The sequence below is a fragment of the Genypterus blacodes genome, unplaced genomic scaffold (assembly GCF_046128005.1).
Source record: "Genypterus blacodes isolate CSIRO-AG114 ecotype Tasmania unplaced genomic scaffold, CSIRO-AGI_Gbla_v1 ptg000058l_1, whole genome shotgun sequence".
NCBI lineage: Eukaryota > Metazoa > Chordata > Actinopteri > Ophidiiformes > Ophidiidae > Genypterus > Genypterus blacodes.
Window position 1 is genome coordinate 6,804,508 of NW_027466870.1, and position 18,651 is coordinate 6,823,158.

Below are 18,651 nucleotides of genomic sequence, written 5' to 3' on the forward strand. Positions count from 1 at the left end.
TGTTGATGTTGTACATCTGTCTCCAGCTTGCCAGTCCGTCCCTCTGTCTCCCTCCCCCCCTCTCTATCTCTCTGACCCTCTCTCTCTCTCTGGTCCTTCCTCTTTCTGAGAACTAATAACCCCTCTCACTCCAGTAACCTGCCTGTGGACTCTTGTAGAGCAATGTTCCAGCGTATGTCTCCGTTGTTTTGTCTTATCAGTGAACCAACCCAGCCAAACTAAACTGTAAGCAGATGCTTGACTTGCTTGTAGCCTGAATCTGTCTTTTATTGATTTCTTTCTCTCTTTGTTTTTTTCCTCTCTCCCTCTGTCCCACTCCTGTCTTCCTCTTGCATCAGATGTTCATCAAGTACATAAAGGTTAGCACTTTTCTCTCTCTGTCAGAGATCATGCACTGTAAACGTGCTGGTAGACTTTGGTGGCACATTAATACAAGTTACTTTTAATGCATGTGGACAAGATCATTCAGTAGACAACATTATTCTAGTTCTTATCTTAATTTGGTGGAGTATGGGTGTATGGAGTGGGGATACATACAACATTTAATTGTGAACTGCTGTTGGTAGATACAGTATATTGTCAGTTTATCAGTTTGTCTTTGTCCCGTGCAGGTTGAACTCCTCTCTCACTTTGGATCAGAGCACTTCTGTCCTCTCAGTCTCATCAGGTAAGATCCAGACGGCCCAACACGTTTCCATTTCATCTTTCTCTTTCAAGTGGGTCACATTGTGTCAGAGGATTTGCAGAATCCAGAATAGAAACTAAACTAAACATAAACGGAAGCCTCTACGCTTTGAATACATTATGAGAAGATCTTAACTATTACACATTTTATATGCACCATACTCAAAGATAAGAGTCCAGTGTGTATGTAAATGTGTTTGATCAATCAGAAGTGTAGCACCACTATGGATCAGCTCAGCTCTGAACATACATCGCCCCCTTTAACTAAAAGAAGTGTAAACACAGAGCAAGAACAGGCTGCATCAATGCTCCAAACACACACACTGTTAGAAAGGATGAGTGATGTTATCTGATATTGATTTCACACATGTTCACACAGCACTTTGCACACGTGTGTAAGCAGAGTCACACTGTACTTCACTGTACACTCCAGCAGAGTTTCCATCTTTTTTTGGAAGTAGATTTTTATTCAGGAGCCAAGAAAGTAACTATTAGGATCACACACACACACACAAATGTTCTCTACAAGCCTGTGTATTGCCATACACACACACCAGCAGTGTAATGTCAGGGGTTATCATGTTGTTTTGGACATACAGAGTCCTCACTCTTATCTGAAGATGACGTGTTTGGCTATTTTGTCCTTTAGACTTTAGTTTTGTGCGAAATCAATGAAGTTCATCTTATCTTCATTTTACACCAAAACCCACACACACCTTCATGTCACAGAGGGGGGGTCAAGGTCTGAGACATTTGCCGCAGGGGTTTGACTTTGTTTTTGGTAAAACCCTCTAACCTTTAGAAAGAACAGAAGGTTCTCTTGCCACAGCCTGTAAAAGCCACAGGCATGAGGTCATCACATTAGCCACACTGACTGTTACTTTGTCTCATTATCGTGTCATTTCAACATGACGTATCTTTGCTGTCTGTGGTCCTTAAGTCACATGTTCATCCCACATCATTGCTCTCTTCCTTGTTTTTGTTCTCCTTTTTCTTTTGTGTCTTGTTCTGTTTTCTTCCCGTCCGTATGTTTAAAGTCTAAAATAAACCCAACAGTTGTCCCATAACTGGATGCTCATTGGAATGCCAGATGCTTTCTTGGCATTGTTGGAGTAAAGGCCTCAGCTGAACCCTGAGATAGAAAAGGACACAGAAAAGAAGCGATAGTCTCCTTACATGAGACAACAATACTTATCTATAGCTTATGATAACACCTGGATAGTCCCATGTTACATCACCTGTTTATAGGAGTGAGTTAAACAGGAGGATTGTTCAACTACATTATGCCCTCATATTATCTCATCTTTACATAGTCCACAAGAAAAAGTGCAAAAAAGAAATTCTCTAACAACAGTTGTAATTGTGTTTTGTGCGTAGGGTGTTTGGCACCAGCATGGTGGAGGAGTATGAGGAGATAGCAGATTCCCAGTATCCTTCAGAGAGACTGGAGTATCTGGATGAAGATTATGGTAAGATGGAGATCTAAAACAACTATAAGATATAATTTGCAGGACACACATATTCTCTTTCTCTCCCTTGAAGCACCTGTTTATACCCAACATTGGTCATCTATCCATCTAGATAAAAAATGTAATCCAAAATCCATGTATAAAGTGACATTTAGGACATAAAACATGACTTAAATATCTAAAGTAGATCCTTCCATAACTGAGGTGGAACTCCCTGTTTCAGACTATCCTCCTGGGTACCAACCATCAGAGGACAAGGGCTCTAAGAACCTGCTGGGCTCAGCCACCAGTAAGTACCAAGCACACACTCTGTATACAACTACACTGACACACTAAGGAACCTCACACTGTTATGTATGAACTAGTGGGATAAGTGCAGTGTTTTGCAGATGTCTTCATTTGCAGCACACATAAATGATTCATCCGTCTTCAGGTTAAACTTCTAATGGGAGGCAGGTTTGAATGTTCTCACCTGTTTGACCTCACATGAACACGCTTTGGGTCACAGGCATGTTTCTCCTGCTTGCATCTCTTAACCACGCGTACAAACACATGTACACACAGTTGTGCGCCTCCTGGTTTTCTTAAGGGGGTGTGTGGCTAATGGATTGCAGCATTACCAGTTACACACACACCCACACTCGGTAAGGCCTGAAGCTATAAACCTATAGACCGCAGATCAAATAGGATGATCAAAGAGGAGAGGGAGGGAAAACCATGGGAAGGGCCAATGGTTGATTGATCATTCGGCTCCAAGCTGATTCCTGTTCAAGAACCTTATGACTTTTGAAAACAATGATTCCATTTTCTGTGTGTTTGTTTCCTTCTTAGATGCGATCCTCAACATGGTCAACAACATTGCTGCTAATGTGCTGGGCGGGAAGCCGGAGCTGGAGGGCGGACTGGGAACAGGAGGTACTTATTCCTACACTCGCCTCTTTCCACTGGCTCTCACTCTGCCTCTCCACACTTACTACAAAAGGACACTTCATCGATAGTTAACCCAGATTGCGTCAGTGAAGTGTTGCAGGGTCGCTGTGAAACTCTTTTCTCGTTTTCTCTTTTAAAGATTCTGAATTCAGGAACTTTTGGTAGAAAACTGCTGCATTCTGAATAATGTAATGGAATTCAGTTCATTCATGTTTTCTAGGGATGAAGTGACATTGTTAAAGCCTTATTGCTATTTGCCTAAGGTTTACATGTCAGTAAATCTTTGCTCAGTCAAATGTAAAGCTGCTCAGTGTGTGTGCCTGAAGCCACAGGCCTGCCTGCTGCATGGATTGTTTAGATTAACTGGTTCTAAAAGTAGGTCATTGTATTTAAAATCGCAAGCATACGCATGACCTGAATGTGTAAGTTTGCTGAGGGAGCCAGATGTTTGTATGGCTGCTGAAAGAATTCCAACATTGGATATCTGCGTTGTGTTTCTTGGCAGCAGAGCTCGGGCGCTCTGGGAGTTGGGGGGGCCCGATGACGCCAAGCATCGCTCCAAGCCCAGCTCACCCCACAGGGAGGCTGTGGCAAAATACCTCATTCAGCTTTATCCTCCTAGCACTGAAGTGTTTAGACTTGTTATGCTCCTATTCACTTACACAGAGTCGTTCACAGCTGCTCCAAGTTTCTTTTTGGAGTTGGGCAATGGGCTACAGTTACAAATCAGCAACTACACCACCAACATTGTGAAAGCTGAAAGCACCAATTCATGCTTTACTGGCTACGTTTATGTGCTTCCTGAGGTCAAGATACACACACACACACACACACACACACACACACACACACACACACACACACACACACACACACACACACACACACACACACCCTGAAACCCAATCATCTAAAGGAGGAGTCACAAAAATAAGCCTTTTAGCACAGGAACAAATTCCTATACGAGGATTTTCGGTGGAACTTAAAGTAAATAAATAATAAAGCAAATTAAGCATCACCATAGAAAGTTTGCCTTCCATTTCTTCAGCGACAAATGCTGCTTTATGGCAACGAGTGAGGGAGAGACAGATAAGTTCTGACTAGACCAGACTGCTTCATAGTATTTTTGACTTTCCCAAACATGGGGTTGCCAACCACAGTGTGTGTGGAAGAGAGTCTCCATTGTGCAGCGTCACATAGGATTTGGGAGAAATGTGCTGCTGCCAAACTCTGTGGTTGTGTGCAATCTGAGGAGAGTACAGCTGGAGTAATCAAAGTTGTTTGTCCAAATTTCAGCCAATGTAACTGCAGAGGTCCCAAATGTCCCAAAGGAGGAGAGTCCAGAAGCTGAGCCTCAACCTGCTGAGACGCTCCACAGCTCTGCAATGTAAGATAGGAACAAACGCCAAGAGAAGTACAGCTTTAAGAAACTAAGAAAACTAAGAAACTGCTTTTTACTCAATATGTTTTTCTTGACTTCAGACCTGAGACACCGGCTCAAGAACAGGAGCCTGCAGTCCAGGAGGAGTCAGATCTGTCCACAGACTCACACACGTCCACATCCTCCTCCACAACGCCAGATTCGGGTGAAGATATCCAGATCGTCACTCTGGTGGAGGAGGAGGAAGACGAAGAGCCGAGACAGTCTACAGTTACCCTAATGGAGGAAGAGGTGGAGGAGGAGGAAGAGAAGACGGAGGAGCCGCTGAGGAGAAACGTATGGGACAGCCAGGCGTACTGTCCTTTCTCCTCCCTCTCCTCCCTCTCTCTGTCCTGCATGGCCACGCTGCCAGAGCTCCTCCACCGCTGGTGCTCCGCCCGGCTGGCGAAGGAGAGACTCCGCAGCCTCAGGCGGAGGCAGCTGAGCACTCAAAAGCAAACACACCCTGATGCACACACCCCTCTCCTCACACACACCCCTCCACAGATTCCTCTCCCCGTCCCCTCGGGTACCCAGGAGACGCTTCCCGTCACAGAAAAGGTTCCACAGCCAGAGAAGCCCCTCCATGGGCAGAATGAGGGGAAACCCCCCGTCGATGTACCCAAACCTCACACACCTCACAGCACACACACCCCTGACCCCCCCGTGACGGAGCTCCACATTGTCCTAGAGCCCAGCAGAACCTCCACCATCCCCTCCCACGATTTCTCAGACGCCCACTCCTCCCTGAGCCAGCCGACCCCCACCCACGACGAGAAGCCCTTACCCCCCATTAAAGACGCAGCCTTGGATCCTGCGCCCACTCCCACCCTCCAAGCTGCCTCGGTCCCCGAGACGCAAAAGGTCAGCAGTGCCACTCCCACCCCGACTCTCCTGTCATCCCTCCACCCTGTGGCATCGGAGACCGCCTCGCCTCAGTTAGGTGTTTTGGTCCCTCAGGTCAAGGAGCAGCCGGTCCAGCCTCTGCCCATGGCCTCTAGGCCTGAAGACCTGATCCCCCCTCCCACTGTCCTCCCCACAGCCCCCCCACTGACAGACACTTATGCCGACACGGTTAAGTCGAGCTTAGACAGTGTGGACTCACAGAGACAGACTGCACAGGTGACTCAGACACACAGGGAGCAGGGCGACACACACGTCGCACAGAACGTAGAGCCGCACCGCTTGGAAGACTCTGTGGACGACGACCTGTTGGGCACCAACGGTCATGGAAATGTCCACCGGACGGCTACAGACTTTTACGCCGAGCTGCAGAACGGAGCAGACTATGGCGGCGGGAACGGGAATGGGGCGTCACTGAACGGGGGAGCGGTCCACGGCTCGGGCTCCAGCCAGAAGGAGAGCGTGTTCATGAGGCTGAACAACAGGATCAAAGCCCTGGAGATGAACATGAGTCTGTCCAGCAGATACCTGGAGGAGCTCAGCCAGAGGTGAAGCCACAAGTTACAGGTCACATGACCAAGCTGCACTCCAAACCTGTTCACCAACATGGATCTCATAGACTGGTATGTCTGTGTTTGTGCTGTCCAGATATCGTAAGCAGATGGAAGAGATGCAGAGAGCCTTCAACAAGACCATCATCAAGCTGCAGGACACCTCCCGCATGGCTGAGGAGCAGGACCAGAAGCAGACAGACTCCATCCTGGTCCTACAGAGCCAGCTGGAGAACGTCACCAAACTCATGCTGAATCTCACCGCTACTGTCAGCCAGCTGCAGCAAGAGGTAGGATACCTGCTGAGGCTCAGTGTGAGACACAGACTGCTGAGCGCCTGTGCTCTGTGTTGATTCACTTTCAGCTGCGGGGGAAATAAGAGTGTGCATGTGATGTTTTGTCGTTTGTACAATGTGGTCACGCTGCACCGTCATTGACCTTTGCCCTCCCTGCAGGTGTCTGACCGTCAGAGTTACCTGGTGGTGTCTCTCGTCCTGTGTCTCTTCCTGGGCCTGCTGCTGTGTCTGCAGTGCTGCCGCAGCTCCTCGCCCGTCCCCAGCACCGCCTCCTTCGCCCTGCCCAAGAGCAACCACTACCCTAGCCCCAAGAGGTATGTGTCACATACACTCACACACTCATGCCATGTATAGCTGCTGTGGGTGTGTGGCTATGTTATGTACTGCACCCAGTTTGATGTTCTTGCATTTAAAGTGAACTGGTTGGATCACTCTCACTCTTTGATGATGTAAACATCAGATGTGTGCGTCTTGTCAGGTGCTTCTCCTCTTATGATGATATGAGCCTAAAGCGCAGGGTGATCTGTCCGCTTGTCCGCTCCAAATCGTTCCAGTTGTCATCATCGGAAGGTAAGAGCCCCCCCCCACACACACACACACACACACATATAAACTGTGGTGTCTCTTCCGACCCTGTCTTCTCCATGTTTTCCAGATATTATTTCTCCTTCCATCTCTTGTCATTGTAGCATAACCCAGACTGAGCCTTGCTCCTCCAGTATCACAGCTCTATCAGAGGCTAGTTGCATAGATCACTGCCATCACGGCCTTCATCACGCCTCTGCACAGCTGCTGACGGTGTGATTGTGTATATTCAAGCACTCTCAAATCTGAAGCACCTTTACTTTGACTTCCTTTCTGTTTGTGTCTCCTCATCTATCTATCCCCCCCTCCCCCCCCTGCCCCCCTCACATTCGGCTGTGTTAAGTGGCTGATAGCTCTGCTGTTACAGCTGGGAGTGGAGGTGAAGCCACACACACCTGTAGGGGGAGAGGCTGTAGCCACTGATAAAAGAATGAAGCCTTTGACTCATGAAACCCAAACCTGCCCCTGTTGGTCATTATCCCTCAACTCTCTTTCTCTCTCTCTCTCTGTGTGTGTGTGTGTGCATGTGTGTGTGTGTTTGCCCTTGAGCCTGAGAGGCTGTCATTGCCAGCTTGTGTCCACATGCAGGCTTAAGGAGTGTATTAATAGACAACAATGCTTTGCTGGCTCATAATAGACATTTGCAAGTAGTAATAAAACTCCCAGAATGCTTTTCAGTGGCAGAAACCTGCCTGTAGCTTTATCTGTATCTGTAGTCTAATGATCAACACTCAGCATGTAGCTTCCTAGGGAGCTCTTCCTCTTCTTCACTGAGGTAAAGTTCAGTGTTAAACTACTACTTGCAAGGTCACATCATGCTTATTACATGTATGTATTCCTGTTTCCCATTACATCATTAACCTGGCCCCTCTCTCCTCCCCAGTAGGTCCAGATGACTTGTACATTGTAGAACCGCTAAGGTTTTCTCCAGAGAAAAAGGTACAGTGTCTATTCCAACTGCTGCTGTTGGCTGTGACGGCCGCCTTAAGTGCTGTGTGTTCTAATGTCAGTGTCAGTCTGTGAGTGTGTACGGTCAGAGTCTGGGAGCTACTTCTGATCTGTGTGGAGGTAGAAGCTGAGGTAGAAGCTGAGGTAGAAGCTGAGGTAGAGCTTCAGCCCTGCGTGACTCCACTCTGACTTATTAACCACTTCTTTGTTGATGCCATTGTAATGCAGCGCATCACTTGGCTCGTTTGTAATCAGTCAGTAATACTTGTTTTCCATCATCATTGGCCCTTGACACCTCTGATCCTCCTCTGACCTGTGACCTTGCTCACTGACTCCAATCTAAACGAGCTGAGGAGTCTTTTATGCTGTAGTGTCTCACTGATAGAGCAGTAAACAGTTGGGCTCTGAGGTGGTTAGTATCTTCTTATCTCAGCTTCCCTTGAACCTTCTGAATCATTCACTCTGTCACTCTTGTGTCTCTTCTGTAGAAAAAGCGCTGCAAGACAAAGTCGACGGACAAGGTTGAGGCAGTGAACGCGTCTGATCCCTCTCCTCCGCTCACCAACGGGTTCCCCAAGTGCAACGGCTTCCAGCCCTGCCCTCTTACCCCGCTCCTTCCCCCTCCCCCTCCTCCTCCCCCTCCTCCTCCTCCTCCTCCTCCCCCCCCTCCTCTTCCCCTGTTTCATGCCCAGCCCCCTAAAGAAGAAGAGTCCATGTCGTCCTCCAAGGAGTTCCCCTCAGAGACCAGCAGCTGTAGCTCATCCACCCACTCTGAGGAGTCCTACACAAGCCGCCTCCCCCCTCCCTCTCCCATCTTCTCCGCCTCTGGCCTGTACAACAGCCACACCTTACCCTTCTCCCTCCTTCAGCCTCCCATGACCCGTCAGGAGAAACGCGCCATGAAGAGGCGGAGGTCTCGGCAGTCGGAGCTGCAGTTCCCCTCCGTGCCAGGGGGCGGCGGCGTCGGCCCTCTGCCCAGCCTGCATCAGCTTATGAAGGGAAACAAGGAGCTCAGTGTTGGGACCATCGGGGTGACAGCGGTCACCGGGCGTGTCTGAATACACACACAGACACAGACACACACACACACACACACACACACACACACACACACACACACACACATACAGTAGCAGATATAGTTTGAATAGTGAGGGGATGAGGCCTTGTCGCACCTCAAAGAACTACAATCCCTCTGGCATACCGTGGAACTGAAGTGGCTATGGCCACAGTCGCTAGGCATCATCCAGTCCATGAAGGAATTTCCAGCCCCACCTAGTCAAAGACCTGTTTACGGTTATGTGCCTTTATATCCATCTAGATCTTTTAACGGTGAAAACGTGACATTGCAGATTTGGTTTGGGACCCTGAGGGACGTAAACACAAACACACGTCTGAAGATATTTTCTACTGGATAAGCACATTGTCCCGTCACAGTCGAGCACCATGAATGAGCTTTTTCCCCGTGTTTAAGGAGCGAGGAGCAACTCTGCTCGCTCTGCTCTGCTGTTTCCACGGGGACGTCAAGAAGTATTAAGCCGCTTCTTCTGGATGAAACGCGTCATTGTGAGAGAGAAACTGTGGAGCGTGACAGACGGCTCTGATCCTGACTTCACTCTGTTCTTCATTCATTCATCCTGTCTGTCTGCTGTCCCACACACACACTGCAGGTGTGTGTATGGGACCTCATTTAACCTTTCAGCTCGTCGGACGTTCTCTTTCTCCGTCTCTGTCAGATTCAAACCCTAACCCACCGCAGCTGAATGAAGAACATCACTCAGCAGTCTGAATGTGTTATTAGTCTTTTTAATTTAGTTTTCCACTGAACTCCATCTTTCAAATACACAGGTAGCAGTCTGTCATCCTGTTTGTGCTGGGCCCACGCTCACACAGAGACATGAGTGTGGTGCTGTCCTGTGAGGCTCAGCAGCCCTCAGCTTTTAGATCATATTTTATTTCCTCCTCTCTAAATGAGCCGCATCGCTCCTAGCTCGTCTTCTCCTGTGAGGTTTGTTTGGTTTCCTTTTATGGGCACAATGTAGGTAGGAGCACTTTAGGTAGCTAAGCTGAATGTTTACACTTTCCGTCTCACACACACACACACACACACACACACCCTACTGAGACCCTGCGGCGGACGCTGACAGACCAGTTTTATTTATCTATTTATTTATTTAAATGACTACAGAGATATCGCTAAAGCAGCCGGCCTGCCAGCGTCCCAGCATGCAGTGCCTCAGTAGAGCCACTAAGAGAATGTTACATTCAACGGTACTGACCGACGCTCACACACTTTGTTTTATATATTTACATGTTCAAGATGGTTCTATAGCTGCAGATCGCATCAACCTGACACACACACATCAGAAACACACGATCCCACGTCCTCTAACACTTCAAATCTAAGAGGAGAGAGTTGTGGAAGTGAGAAGGAGCTCATTAGGATGATCAGACTGCTGCTGGTGTAAACGTGTCTGGCTGCTGGAAGGTTTGGGTTTAAAGGACAACCGGCTAAATTCCAAAGTGTTTATTGTTCAGACTCCTGTGTGCTTTGTGTCAGGGGCTTTGTTAGCTGGAGCTTTGTTTGACTTCATATCACTGAGCTAAGATTACATCCTTTTAATGTTTCAATACTACCTGAGAAGTTATTTAAATATCTATATATCTATATATATGGAAAGAGGGAAGTCGTTTTTATGAATTATTTTATGTGTGTGCGTGAGAGAGAAGAGTGAAGGTGTCTGACAGGCTGTGTGTGGTTTGGATTTGGCCGGTGTGTGTTTTGACAGAGACAGAGAAACGATCCGTTCTGCGACGTAAAAACTCCAAACCTACACTCCCGCTGTAACTCTGTGACCTCCGCTGACCTCTGCTCTGCCTCTCCATATCCCCCCCCACAGTCACAGTCGCCCCTCAACCCCCCCCCACTGCACGCATGTGTGACTGTGGATCAACCAGTTGATATGCCTGCTTTTATGAACCACTCTACTTAGTTCCCATTTTAGGAGCTAGAGATGCTTTTATGGCTCCACATGCCTGCTTTAACTGTCTGCCCTGTGGATTCTCCCTCTCATCATCTTCTCCCTTTCACTCTTTTACTCACTCTTCACTTGTCTCATTGCTCTCCGACTGTTTGTCCCACAGTTGTGGTTTCTGAGGATTAGATCTTTGTTTCTTCTTGACTAAAGGGAACACAGCAGCGATGTGTGTGTGTGTGACTCGGTACACTCTCCATGTGATTCTGTAAGTTCCACAAAACCTAGCAATTTTTTTTTTACCTTCTTGAATGTGTATTATTTGTGTGTGTAGACCTGTACGCATGTGAGACTTTTTACGTTGACCCGGTGTGCGAGTCTGTGTTATGAGAGACTACATTGATTCTACTTATCCCGTAACACAGTAAAAGGGGAGGAAGCCCTCGGTGAGAGAGCCGAGGAGCTCAGTGTGCACTTTGTATGGCTCCTCACGCCTTTCTTTTTCTACCTTGTATGTCTAGTACTATCATTTCTCTCTCTATCTCTTCTCTCTTTCTCTCTCTCTCTCTCTCTCTCTCTCTCTCTCTCTCTCTCTCTTTCTCTCTCTTTGTTTCTGTGATTACTCCGAGAAGCTGCACAGTATTTTTGAGCAGGAGTGAGTTACTACAAACATTGTAGTGCCATTAGAAACTGTGAATTTCTAAATAAAACATTTTTGTTGTCTTTGACTTTGCCTTTGTCTTGTCTTCACATTTGTCCATGGTGTGGTGAGCTGTGGCTACGACCTACATTTGATGATGTATATGACAAGCCACACTAATGTAAGGAGCAGAACAACAACAAGATGTCTTGTCCGTGTAGCTGCACATGCAAACGGTAAATTCAATACAAGATAAAACGGTTTAAAAGGAAATGGCAGCTGAGTTTGAGACTTCACAAACTGCACTACCCTAACAGTTGCATATACTTTTCTCAGAGGTGTCGCTAGTATGTGAGAAATTTATTTTCAAAGGAGGCCGAGTTATTTCCTGTTTCCTGGAATACAAGAATATAGGACAGCAATGTTTACATGTCTGTACACTGAAACCTGATCCACTGTTAGACACTCTGAGCACTCTGAACTGCTGCCTTCTCTGATTAGAGGGAAGGGAGACACCTGGCTATAAAATGGACTTATATGTTACTTCTGGGAAGAGTTAGTAAGTTATATCCTCCATGGCAAATGAATAAAAACAATGAGTAACGCTGATATCTTCTATGGTTGGTATAGATTGTATAGTATAGATAATGAATTTATTATATTATTATTTGTTACTATTTGTTTTTATTGAAACAACCCCGCAGTCACCCAATCCCACATTCATAGAACCCCATCCTGGCCCGCCTGTGATATAAAATAAAATGAAGAATAAAAAGAAACTATCCAGTGTCCGGGTTTTCAGTCACATGACATGGCATATTATATTATTATTGATTTATTAATGTTATCTCGCTTATTTGGAGTTAAGATTTAATATATATTATAAATGACAAACTTGAACTTTATAGATGTATGGCCTTTTATATTCACACTGTGTTTCGTATTTGTGTTTTCGAAAAATACAGCATACACACTGTAACAGGAGGCGTTTATGTGGGAATATTGGGAATGTTATTTGAAAAAATGAGAATATGAAACGCTGCAAATCCTGTTTCTAAGATTATAAACAATATATTTTTATGATTTCTCTGATAAGAAAGCAAATAGTGTTGAATATAACTGAATAACTGCCGAGAAACTAGTTTTTTATTTAGTTATATTTGTATTTGCGTTCCAGTTCCTTTGTATTGATGTATATACCAAACTGTAAACGTTGTAAATATGTTTAATAAAATAAAAAAGCGAAAACGATGACAGAAGAAAACAGGCGAAGTTGACTCGCCCAACCACCAGGTGTCGCTGTGAGCAAAACCCTACTCTGTTCACCAGCAGCGTTCTCTTTCCGTTGTTGACGTTTAGCAAACAACATGGAGGACGAAGTGGAAGTAGATATCGAGGGAGATGCTTTTGATAGCAGTGTTAGGTGAGTTTGTTTACTCCTTGTTTAAAGATGGCGTTAACATCGCCCAGTGATGTTTCGTCTCCAGGCTGCGGCGCTGTGAGGAGACCTGCGTGTCTCTGTGAGCCTGTTAGCGCACACACTTAGCTGCTCGCGTTCACCGTTAGCCTTCTGACTGTGTGTGTGTGTTTCTGTGTGTGTTTGTTTCCTTCAGCGAGCTCGATGGAGGCGTTTTACTGCAGGAGCAGTTCGTGCAGTCTGCGTGGAAGACCAGCAGCGGGATTCTGGTAAGACACGATGAGACTGCAGCTTCAGCTTAGAGCGGCTGGAAGCGACCGAATACTTAACTGATGCTAACAGTTTATGACGATGTGCTGTGATTCTGGCCAGTTTAGGACACTAAGAGACTTTTTATTAAGGTTCTTACTGACAGATGGTTTAAGTTTGGAACATTTCTTTAATCTCTCTCTCTCTCTCTCTCTCCCCCTCTCTCTCTCTCTCTCTCTCTCTCAGCCCTGGGAGTTGGACAGCTCCATTAGTGCAGAGAACAGAGAGGTGATAGAGAAGATGCTGCTGGAGGAACAGTATCCTTTCACTGACGTCATCACCTTCATGTTGATGCTGATCAGTTTCAGTCTGCAGGGTTCTTCTCAGCCTCCAGATCAACCACACACACAAACACACACACACATTCAAACCTTTGATTGCTGAATGTTTCATATGTGAGCCCAGATGTGTTGCTTCCATTTTTCCACATTGAAGTTGATTTAGTTCCTAAACCCTATCTGTAGGTATTACCTCACAGGTAAAGAGATTCCCGAACACATTTGGCAAAGCAACGCTCACAGCAAGCAGATGACCAAGAAGTGAGTCTGTTTCTCTGTCAGCATTCAGCTCAACACATTCCCCTCATTGTTCACTTTACACTCCTGTGTGTCGCTCATTCAGGTCTCCGGCCAAGGCCTCCACCTCAGCCCCGGGTTCTTCCTCTCGATGGTCCAAACAGGAGAAAGAGCTGTTTGAGGAGGGGCTGGTAAGCTTCACTCTCTGTCCACCAGCAGCCATACAGGAGCTATTGTGTGTTTGTGTACAGGTGTGTATCATATCAGGTTTCTGAGGACATGGATGTTTCTGTTCTTCCTCAGGCTCAGTTTGGTCGCAGGTGGACAAAGATAGCCAAGCTGGTGGGCAGCCGGAGCGTTCTGCAGGTCAAAAGCTATGCCAGGCAGTATTTCAAACACAAGGTGAGGCTTGTTGTTATTCAGTATTTATTTCTTTATTTTAGTATCCTGCCTGCATGGAGGCTCAGAGCTCTACCAGCTGCTCTCTGTAATAGTTCATAATAATTCAAGTTCTCCAGAATATTGAATCTGTTCAGTGCAGCTCTGGAGCAGCTTCTCTATCTTCTCTATCTTCTCTCGTGTCTCCATCATCACAGGTGACATCACCACCCAGAGCTGCAGCCCCCTCTGTTGGCCAGGTGCTGCATGTTCAGCCTCCCCCATCCACATCCAGCCAGGCCTCCACCCTGGCCAACGCTGTCCGCATAGAGAAGCTCTCTGATGACGAGGATGAGGAGGTTGACATCACCGATGACCTCAGTGATGATGGAGGTGATAAAAGACAAGAGGTGAAAACTGAAGCCTGCAGCCCGGGACAGCAGATAGACACACAGATGGAGACTGACAGGCCCAGGCACACGCATGTGGATACCATGAAGGAGGAGGCTGACCTGAGCGGCACAGAGATCGACCCTGAGCCCAGCGTCAGCTCTCTCTCTCCACAGAGTCCTCAGCCCTCATCTGCTCCTGCCTGCTCAGAGCTCTTTGAGCCTCCAGAGGACAAACCCATCAAGGCCTTGCTTCTTCCAGCAATACATGAAACAGACACCGTCTTAAAAGAATGGACCGTAGAGGACCACTTACATCAGGGCCAGAGCTCCCACGCTGAGCACACGGGGCACAGATGTCACCTGGAAGAGGCCTGCAGGGACACAGCAGGTAACACACACAAACACACACCCTCTATCTAACTCATGGTCATGGCCCTTGGTCCTTTTTACCCTGTGGTCCTTCTATATTATTATTTGCAGATTCTGGTGATACATTTGAGCAGAGGTTACATTCGAGACAGGAGGAAGACCAGGATGAGGAGGAGGAGGATGAGGAGGAGGAGGAGGAAGGGGAAGAAGAAGAAGAGCTTAAGGCTCCTGAACAGGAAGTACAGATGGACATGAAAGCCATCACAGAGGAGGAGAAACAGGCCATCCCAGAGTTCTTTGAGGGGAGGCCTTCAAAGACCCCTGAGAGATATCTGAAGATCAGAAACTACATCCTGGATCAGTGGTAACACACAACACACACACATGCTCACACACACACTCCGCTACACTGAAAACCCCGGGCAAACGCCACAAAATGACACCTGATCTGTTTGACTGTCAGGTTAAAGAGCAAACCAAAGTACCTGAACAAGACTTCGGTCCGTCCGGGCCTGAAGAACTGTGGAGACGTCAACTGCATCGGGAGGATCCACACCTACCTGGAGCTCATAGGAGCCATCAACTTCAACTGTGGTAACACTGCTGAGCCCAGACAGCCTCTCGTTCTGTACCTTCACATACAGTATGTCTTGCTTATTGTTTGTTTGAGGTCCGTTTGTCTTTCTGCAGAACAAGCCGTGTATAATCGTCCTAAAGTGTTGGACCGCTCCAAGCATAAAGAGGGCAAAGACGTCCTGGAGGCCTATCAGCTCGCCCAAAGACTGCAGAGCATGGTACACACACACACACACACACCACACACATCTGATTCACTAGCCCGATGGTTCCCCGCTCTAACTGATTGATCGGTCGTATGTTTCAGCGCACCAGGAAGCGGCGAGTGCGAGACATCTGGGGGAACTGGTGCGACGCCAAGGACCTGGAGGGACAGACGTACGAGGTCTGAACACACACACTGGAATCTACAGCACGTTTGCGTAGACTTGTGTAGAACCTGTGTCAACACAGTGATTGATTGATTGATTGATTGATTGTGTCTGTGGTTCTCCCATCAGCATCTGAGTGCAGAGGAGTTAGCTCTGAGGAGAGAGGAGATGAAGAAGCGGCCCAAACCCTTTAAGAGGTTCCGAGGGTGAGTGTGATGGAAGGATTTGTTTAGTTTGAGTTAAAGACTAGTTTATTCAGATTGTTCTTGTATGTTTGTGTGTGTTTGCACTGTAAATACTCTTCTCTTAAGGTGTCCCCTTCTCCTCCTCTTAGATCTTTTGATCCTTTCCAGTTGATTCCTTGCAAATCTTTTGGAGAAGAAGCACAGGTGACTCATCAGCTTTACTTCTACATGAAGTTATAAATGGCAGCTCTGTATAAAAGTTAGTTGAGTCTCTAATGGAGTGATCAGCTCTGGTTTGTCATCAGTCTCTGTCCTTTGCTGTATCCTCCAGGAGCCGTTCCAGGTGGTTGTGTATGCAGAGGCTCTCCTCATCATGGACATGGTCTGTTCCTCTACTCAGGCTGTCACTCTGTCTGTTCATAATGGTTCTTCTTCTATCTAAATGTCCCTAACATGTCCACCTGTGGTCCTCAGCATGCTCACGTGTCCTGGGGGGAAGTCATCGGTCTGCTGGGGGGAACTTTCAATGATGAGGACAAAGTGTTAAAGGTAGATAAAGATTAGATTTACTCTATATTATGATAACTGACTTGGATGTTGACTCATTCTGTGTGTGTTTCCCTCCCCCGTGTGTGTAGATCTGTGCAGCAGAGCCGTGTAACAGTGTGAGCACAGGTCTGCAGTGTGAGATGGACCCCCTGTCTCAGACGCAGGCCTGTGACTCTCTCTCTGCCCTGGGCCTCAGTGTGGTGGGCTGGTACCACTCCCATCCCTCCTTCCACCCCAACCCCTCTGTGCGGGACATACACACACAGGACCAGTTCCAGGTACAATGGCCGTAGCTGTAGTTGTGTGTATTTGCCAGAGAGGGTTAAACAGCATGAGTGAGCGCCTGTGATCTAATTGTTCCAGAGTTATTTCTCACGCGGTGGAGCTCCTTTCATCGGGATGATAGTGAGCCCGTACGATCCAGCCAACCCCTCCCCACACTCCCAGACTACATGCCTGTTGGTGAATGAGATCCAGGAATCAGGACCACAGAGTACGTCAAGCACACACATACACACACACGCACGCTGATGCATAGGTTATCCTGTGGCTCAGCGTCTCTCTCTCTCTCTCTCTCTCTCTCACTTCTCCAGAGCTTCCCTACAAGTTTGACTTCCTGATCTCACAAGACATTCCAGACTGGGAGCAGACATCCAGGAGAGCCGAGTGGATCGTCCACAAGTACTCACAGTCACACGGGTGAGGGAGAGACAAGATTGTAACGTCCTTTCTAACACTCACACCCTCATATGAAGGCAATTAAAATGTTCCAAAGTGAAGGAAAGGGCAGGTAAATGTTTACGCCCCCCAGTGTTGTGTTACTGTAACTGCATCTCCCCTGGTTTCACTCAGTGAGTCTGCTGGACAGCTTGTGTGTGTTTGTGTGTCTGTGCCATGGCGCTGGTTCGTTTCCATGGTAAAGTGATCCATCCGTCACAGAGGAGGTGTGACCCACACAGACGCTGGGCCAGCCTGACAGGCATCCATCACTCTGATCTCTGTGTCTTAATAACGCCTGTGTTGGGGACGACTCACGTCTCCCTGCGTAGATTTCATCAGTTTGTCTGTCAGGCATTCTGGGTAAAGCTCTGATGAACTGTCTTGTCTGTGGCTCTGTTAGGAGTGTGCAGATGGACAGGTTCTTCCGGAGGGACTCCCATCTCACCTGCCTGGAGAAGGTCAGTCCATCTTCTACCTGCCAGTCTCATATTCTCATAAAGGATTACAACACCTGTCAAACCGTTTACTGTGGTCCCTTTTCTACCCTGATCCTTCATCTCCTCTTAGATGATGTCATCTTTGGCCAAGTATCTGGAGGCACTGCCAGCTGAGGAAGGCCACTCCTTCCTCACACAGATCCAAGCTCTTTTCCTGTCAGACTTCATTCCCCAGCAGCAGCAGCAGCCGTCTGACCAGGAAGAGGGAGAAGGCTTGGATAACTCCTCCAGACCTCCGCTCGACCCTGATGAGCCTCCTTTGGATCAGCCAGTCAGTGAGGCCAGAGCCCATGCAGGAGATTCTGATCAGGGTTCTGTTAGAACCGGGTCCTCCACACAGACAACAACCAGAGAAGAAGACAGGGGTCCAGTTTTACACATGGGCTCTGTGTTGTTGACTGGACATGACTATTTATTATGATTCCTCTTGAACTTTTAACAGCAGTAGTGAGTAAGTATAACATCTGTATAACATCTGTATAAATTCTACAGGTTTATAATCCCAAACTTCCATTTACCAAAGTATGCATTTAGTTTTGTCATACATTTTATTATTTTACTATTAGTGTGAGTAAAGTTAAACAATAAAATAGATTACCTCAGATCAACTCTTGTAAGAGTGTGTGTGTGAGAGAGAGAGAGGTGAGTGAGGCGATTGTTTAAGGAAAGAAAGAAATGTGTGAGATCATTGAACGCTTGTTGCTTTTAAACGCTCATATAAAACATATATTTGTACATTTTCTGGCTTTGTTTTGTGTGTAGCATCTTTAAAGAAGCTTCCGGATCCATCAGTAACATCCTCTGTAAGTCACTCAGAAAATGAAGCTTCAGCAGCACTAAAATAGATTTAAGTCGGCATAAACAAAAAATAATGTTAATGAAATTGGTATCAAAGAACCCAACAACTAAATTATATCCTCTGGTTACATTATTACTTATTGTAGTTTATATTTTACATGATTTAAACAAAAC

General features: G+C 46.9%; 2 protein-coding genes across 5 annotated transcripts in view; both read left to right on the forward strand.

The window, feature by feature from the left end:
• Positions 1-11,489, forward strand: part of suco (SUN domain containing ossification factor) — a 32,343-nt gene extending 20,854 nt beyond the window's left edge. For 2 of the 4 annotated variants that reach the window (XM_076153558.1, XM_076153561.1), the window contains 12 exons: positions 339-359; positions 612-667; positions 2,062-2,153; positions 2,377-2,442; positions 2,985-3,068; positions 4,380-4,470; positions 4,566-5,954; positions 6,055-6,247; positions 6,413-6,567; positions 6,732-6,823; positions 7,722-7,777; positions 8,275-11,489. In XM_076153558.1, coding sequence (XP_076009673.1) covers positions 339-359; positions 612-667; positions 2,062-2,153; positions 2,377-2,442; positions 2,985-3,068; positions 4,380-4,470; positions 4,566-5,954; positions 6,055-6,247; positions 6,413-6,567; positions 6,732-6,823; positions 7,722-7,777; positions 8,275-8,844 — 2,865 coding nt within the window. In that variant the 3' untranslated portion in view covers positions 8,845-11,489. The remainder of the gene's footprint in view (positions 1-338; positions 360-611; positions 668-2,061; positions 2,154-2,376; positions 2,443-2,984; positions 3,069-4,379; positions 4,471-4,565; positions 5,955-6,054; positions 6,248-6,412; positions 6,568-6,731; positions 6,824-7,721; positions 7,778-8,274) is intronic. The other 2 variants (XM_076153559.1, XM_076153560.1) reach the window with 2 other exon arrangements.
• Positions 11,490-12,734: 1,245 nt separating this feature from the next.
• mysm1 (Myb-like, SWIRM and MPN domains 1) lies at positions 12,735-18,419 on the forward strand. The gene is made up of 20 exons (XM_076153203.1): positions 12,735-12,824; positions 13,015-13,087; positions 13,314-13,384; positions 13,592-13,666; positions 13,749-13,833; positions 13,946-14,044; positions 14,239-14,800; positions 14,893-15,145; positions 15,245-15,375; positions 15,472-15,575; positions 15,665-15,742; positions 15,858-15,934; positions 16,063-16,117; positions 16,245-16,295; positions 16,388-16,462; positions 16,552-16,740; positions 16,826-16,955; positions 17,056-17,161; positions 17,583-17,640; positions 17,750-18,419. The coding sequence occupies exons 1-20, from the start codon at positions 12,769-12,771 to the stop codon at positions 18,098-18,100; spliced, it is 2,679 nt and encodes an 892-aa protein (XP_076009318.1). The 5' UTR covers positions 12,735-12,768; the 3' UTR covers positions 18,101-18,419.
• Positions 18,420-18,651: the final 232 nt, after the last annotated feature.

What these genes read in the sequence shown, in the direction of transcription:
- mysm1 (XM_076153203.1), top strand. Translation starts at nt 12,769, where the DNA reads ATGGAGGACGAAGTGGAAGTAGATATCGAGGGAGATGCTTTTGATAGC. An exon ending in AGCAAGCAGATGACCAAGAA is followed by an intron (nt 13,667 to 13,748) that starts GTGAGTCTGTTT and finishes TCGCTCATTCAG; the next exon opens with GTCTCCGGCCAAGGCCTCCA. An exon ending in AACTACATCCTGGATCAGTG is followed by an intron (nt 15,146 to 15,244) that starts GTAACACACAAC and finishes TTTGACTGTCAG; the next exon opens with GTTAAAGAGCAAACCAAAGT.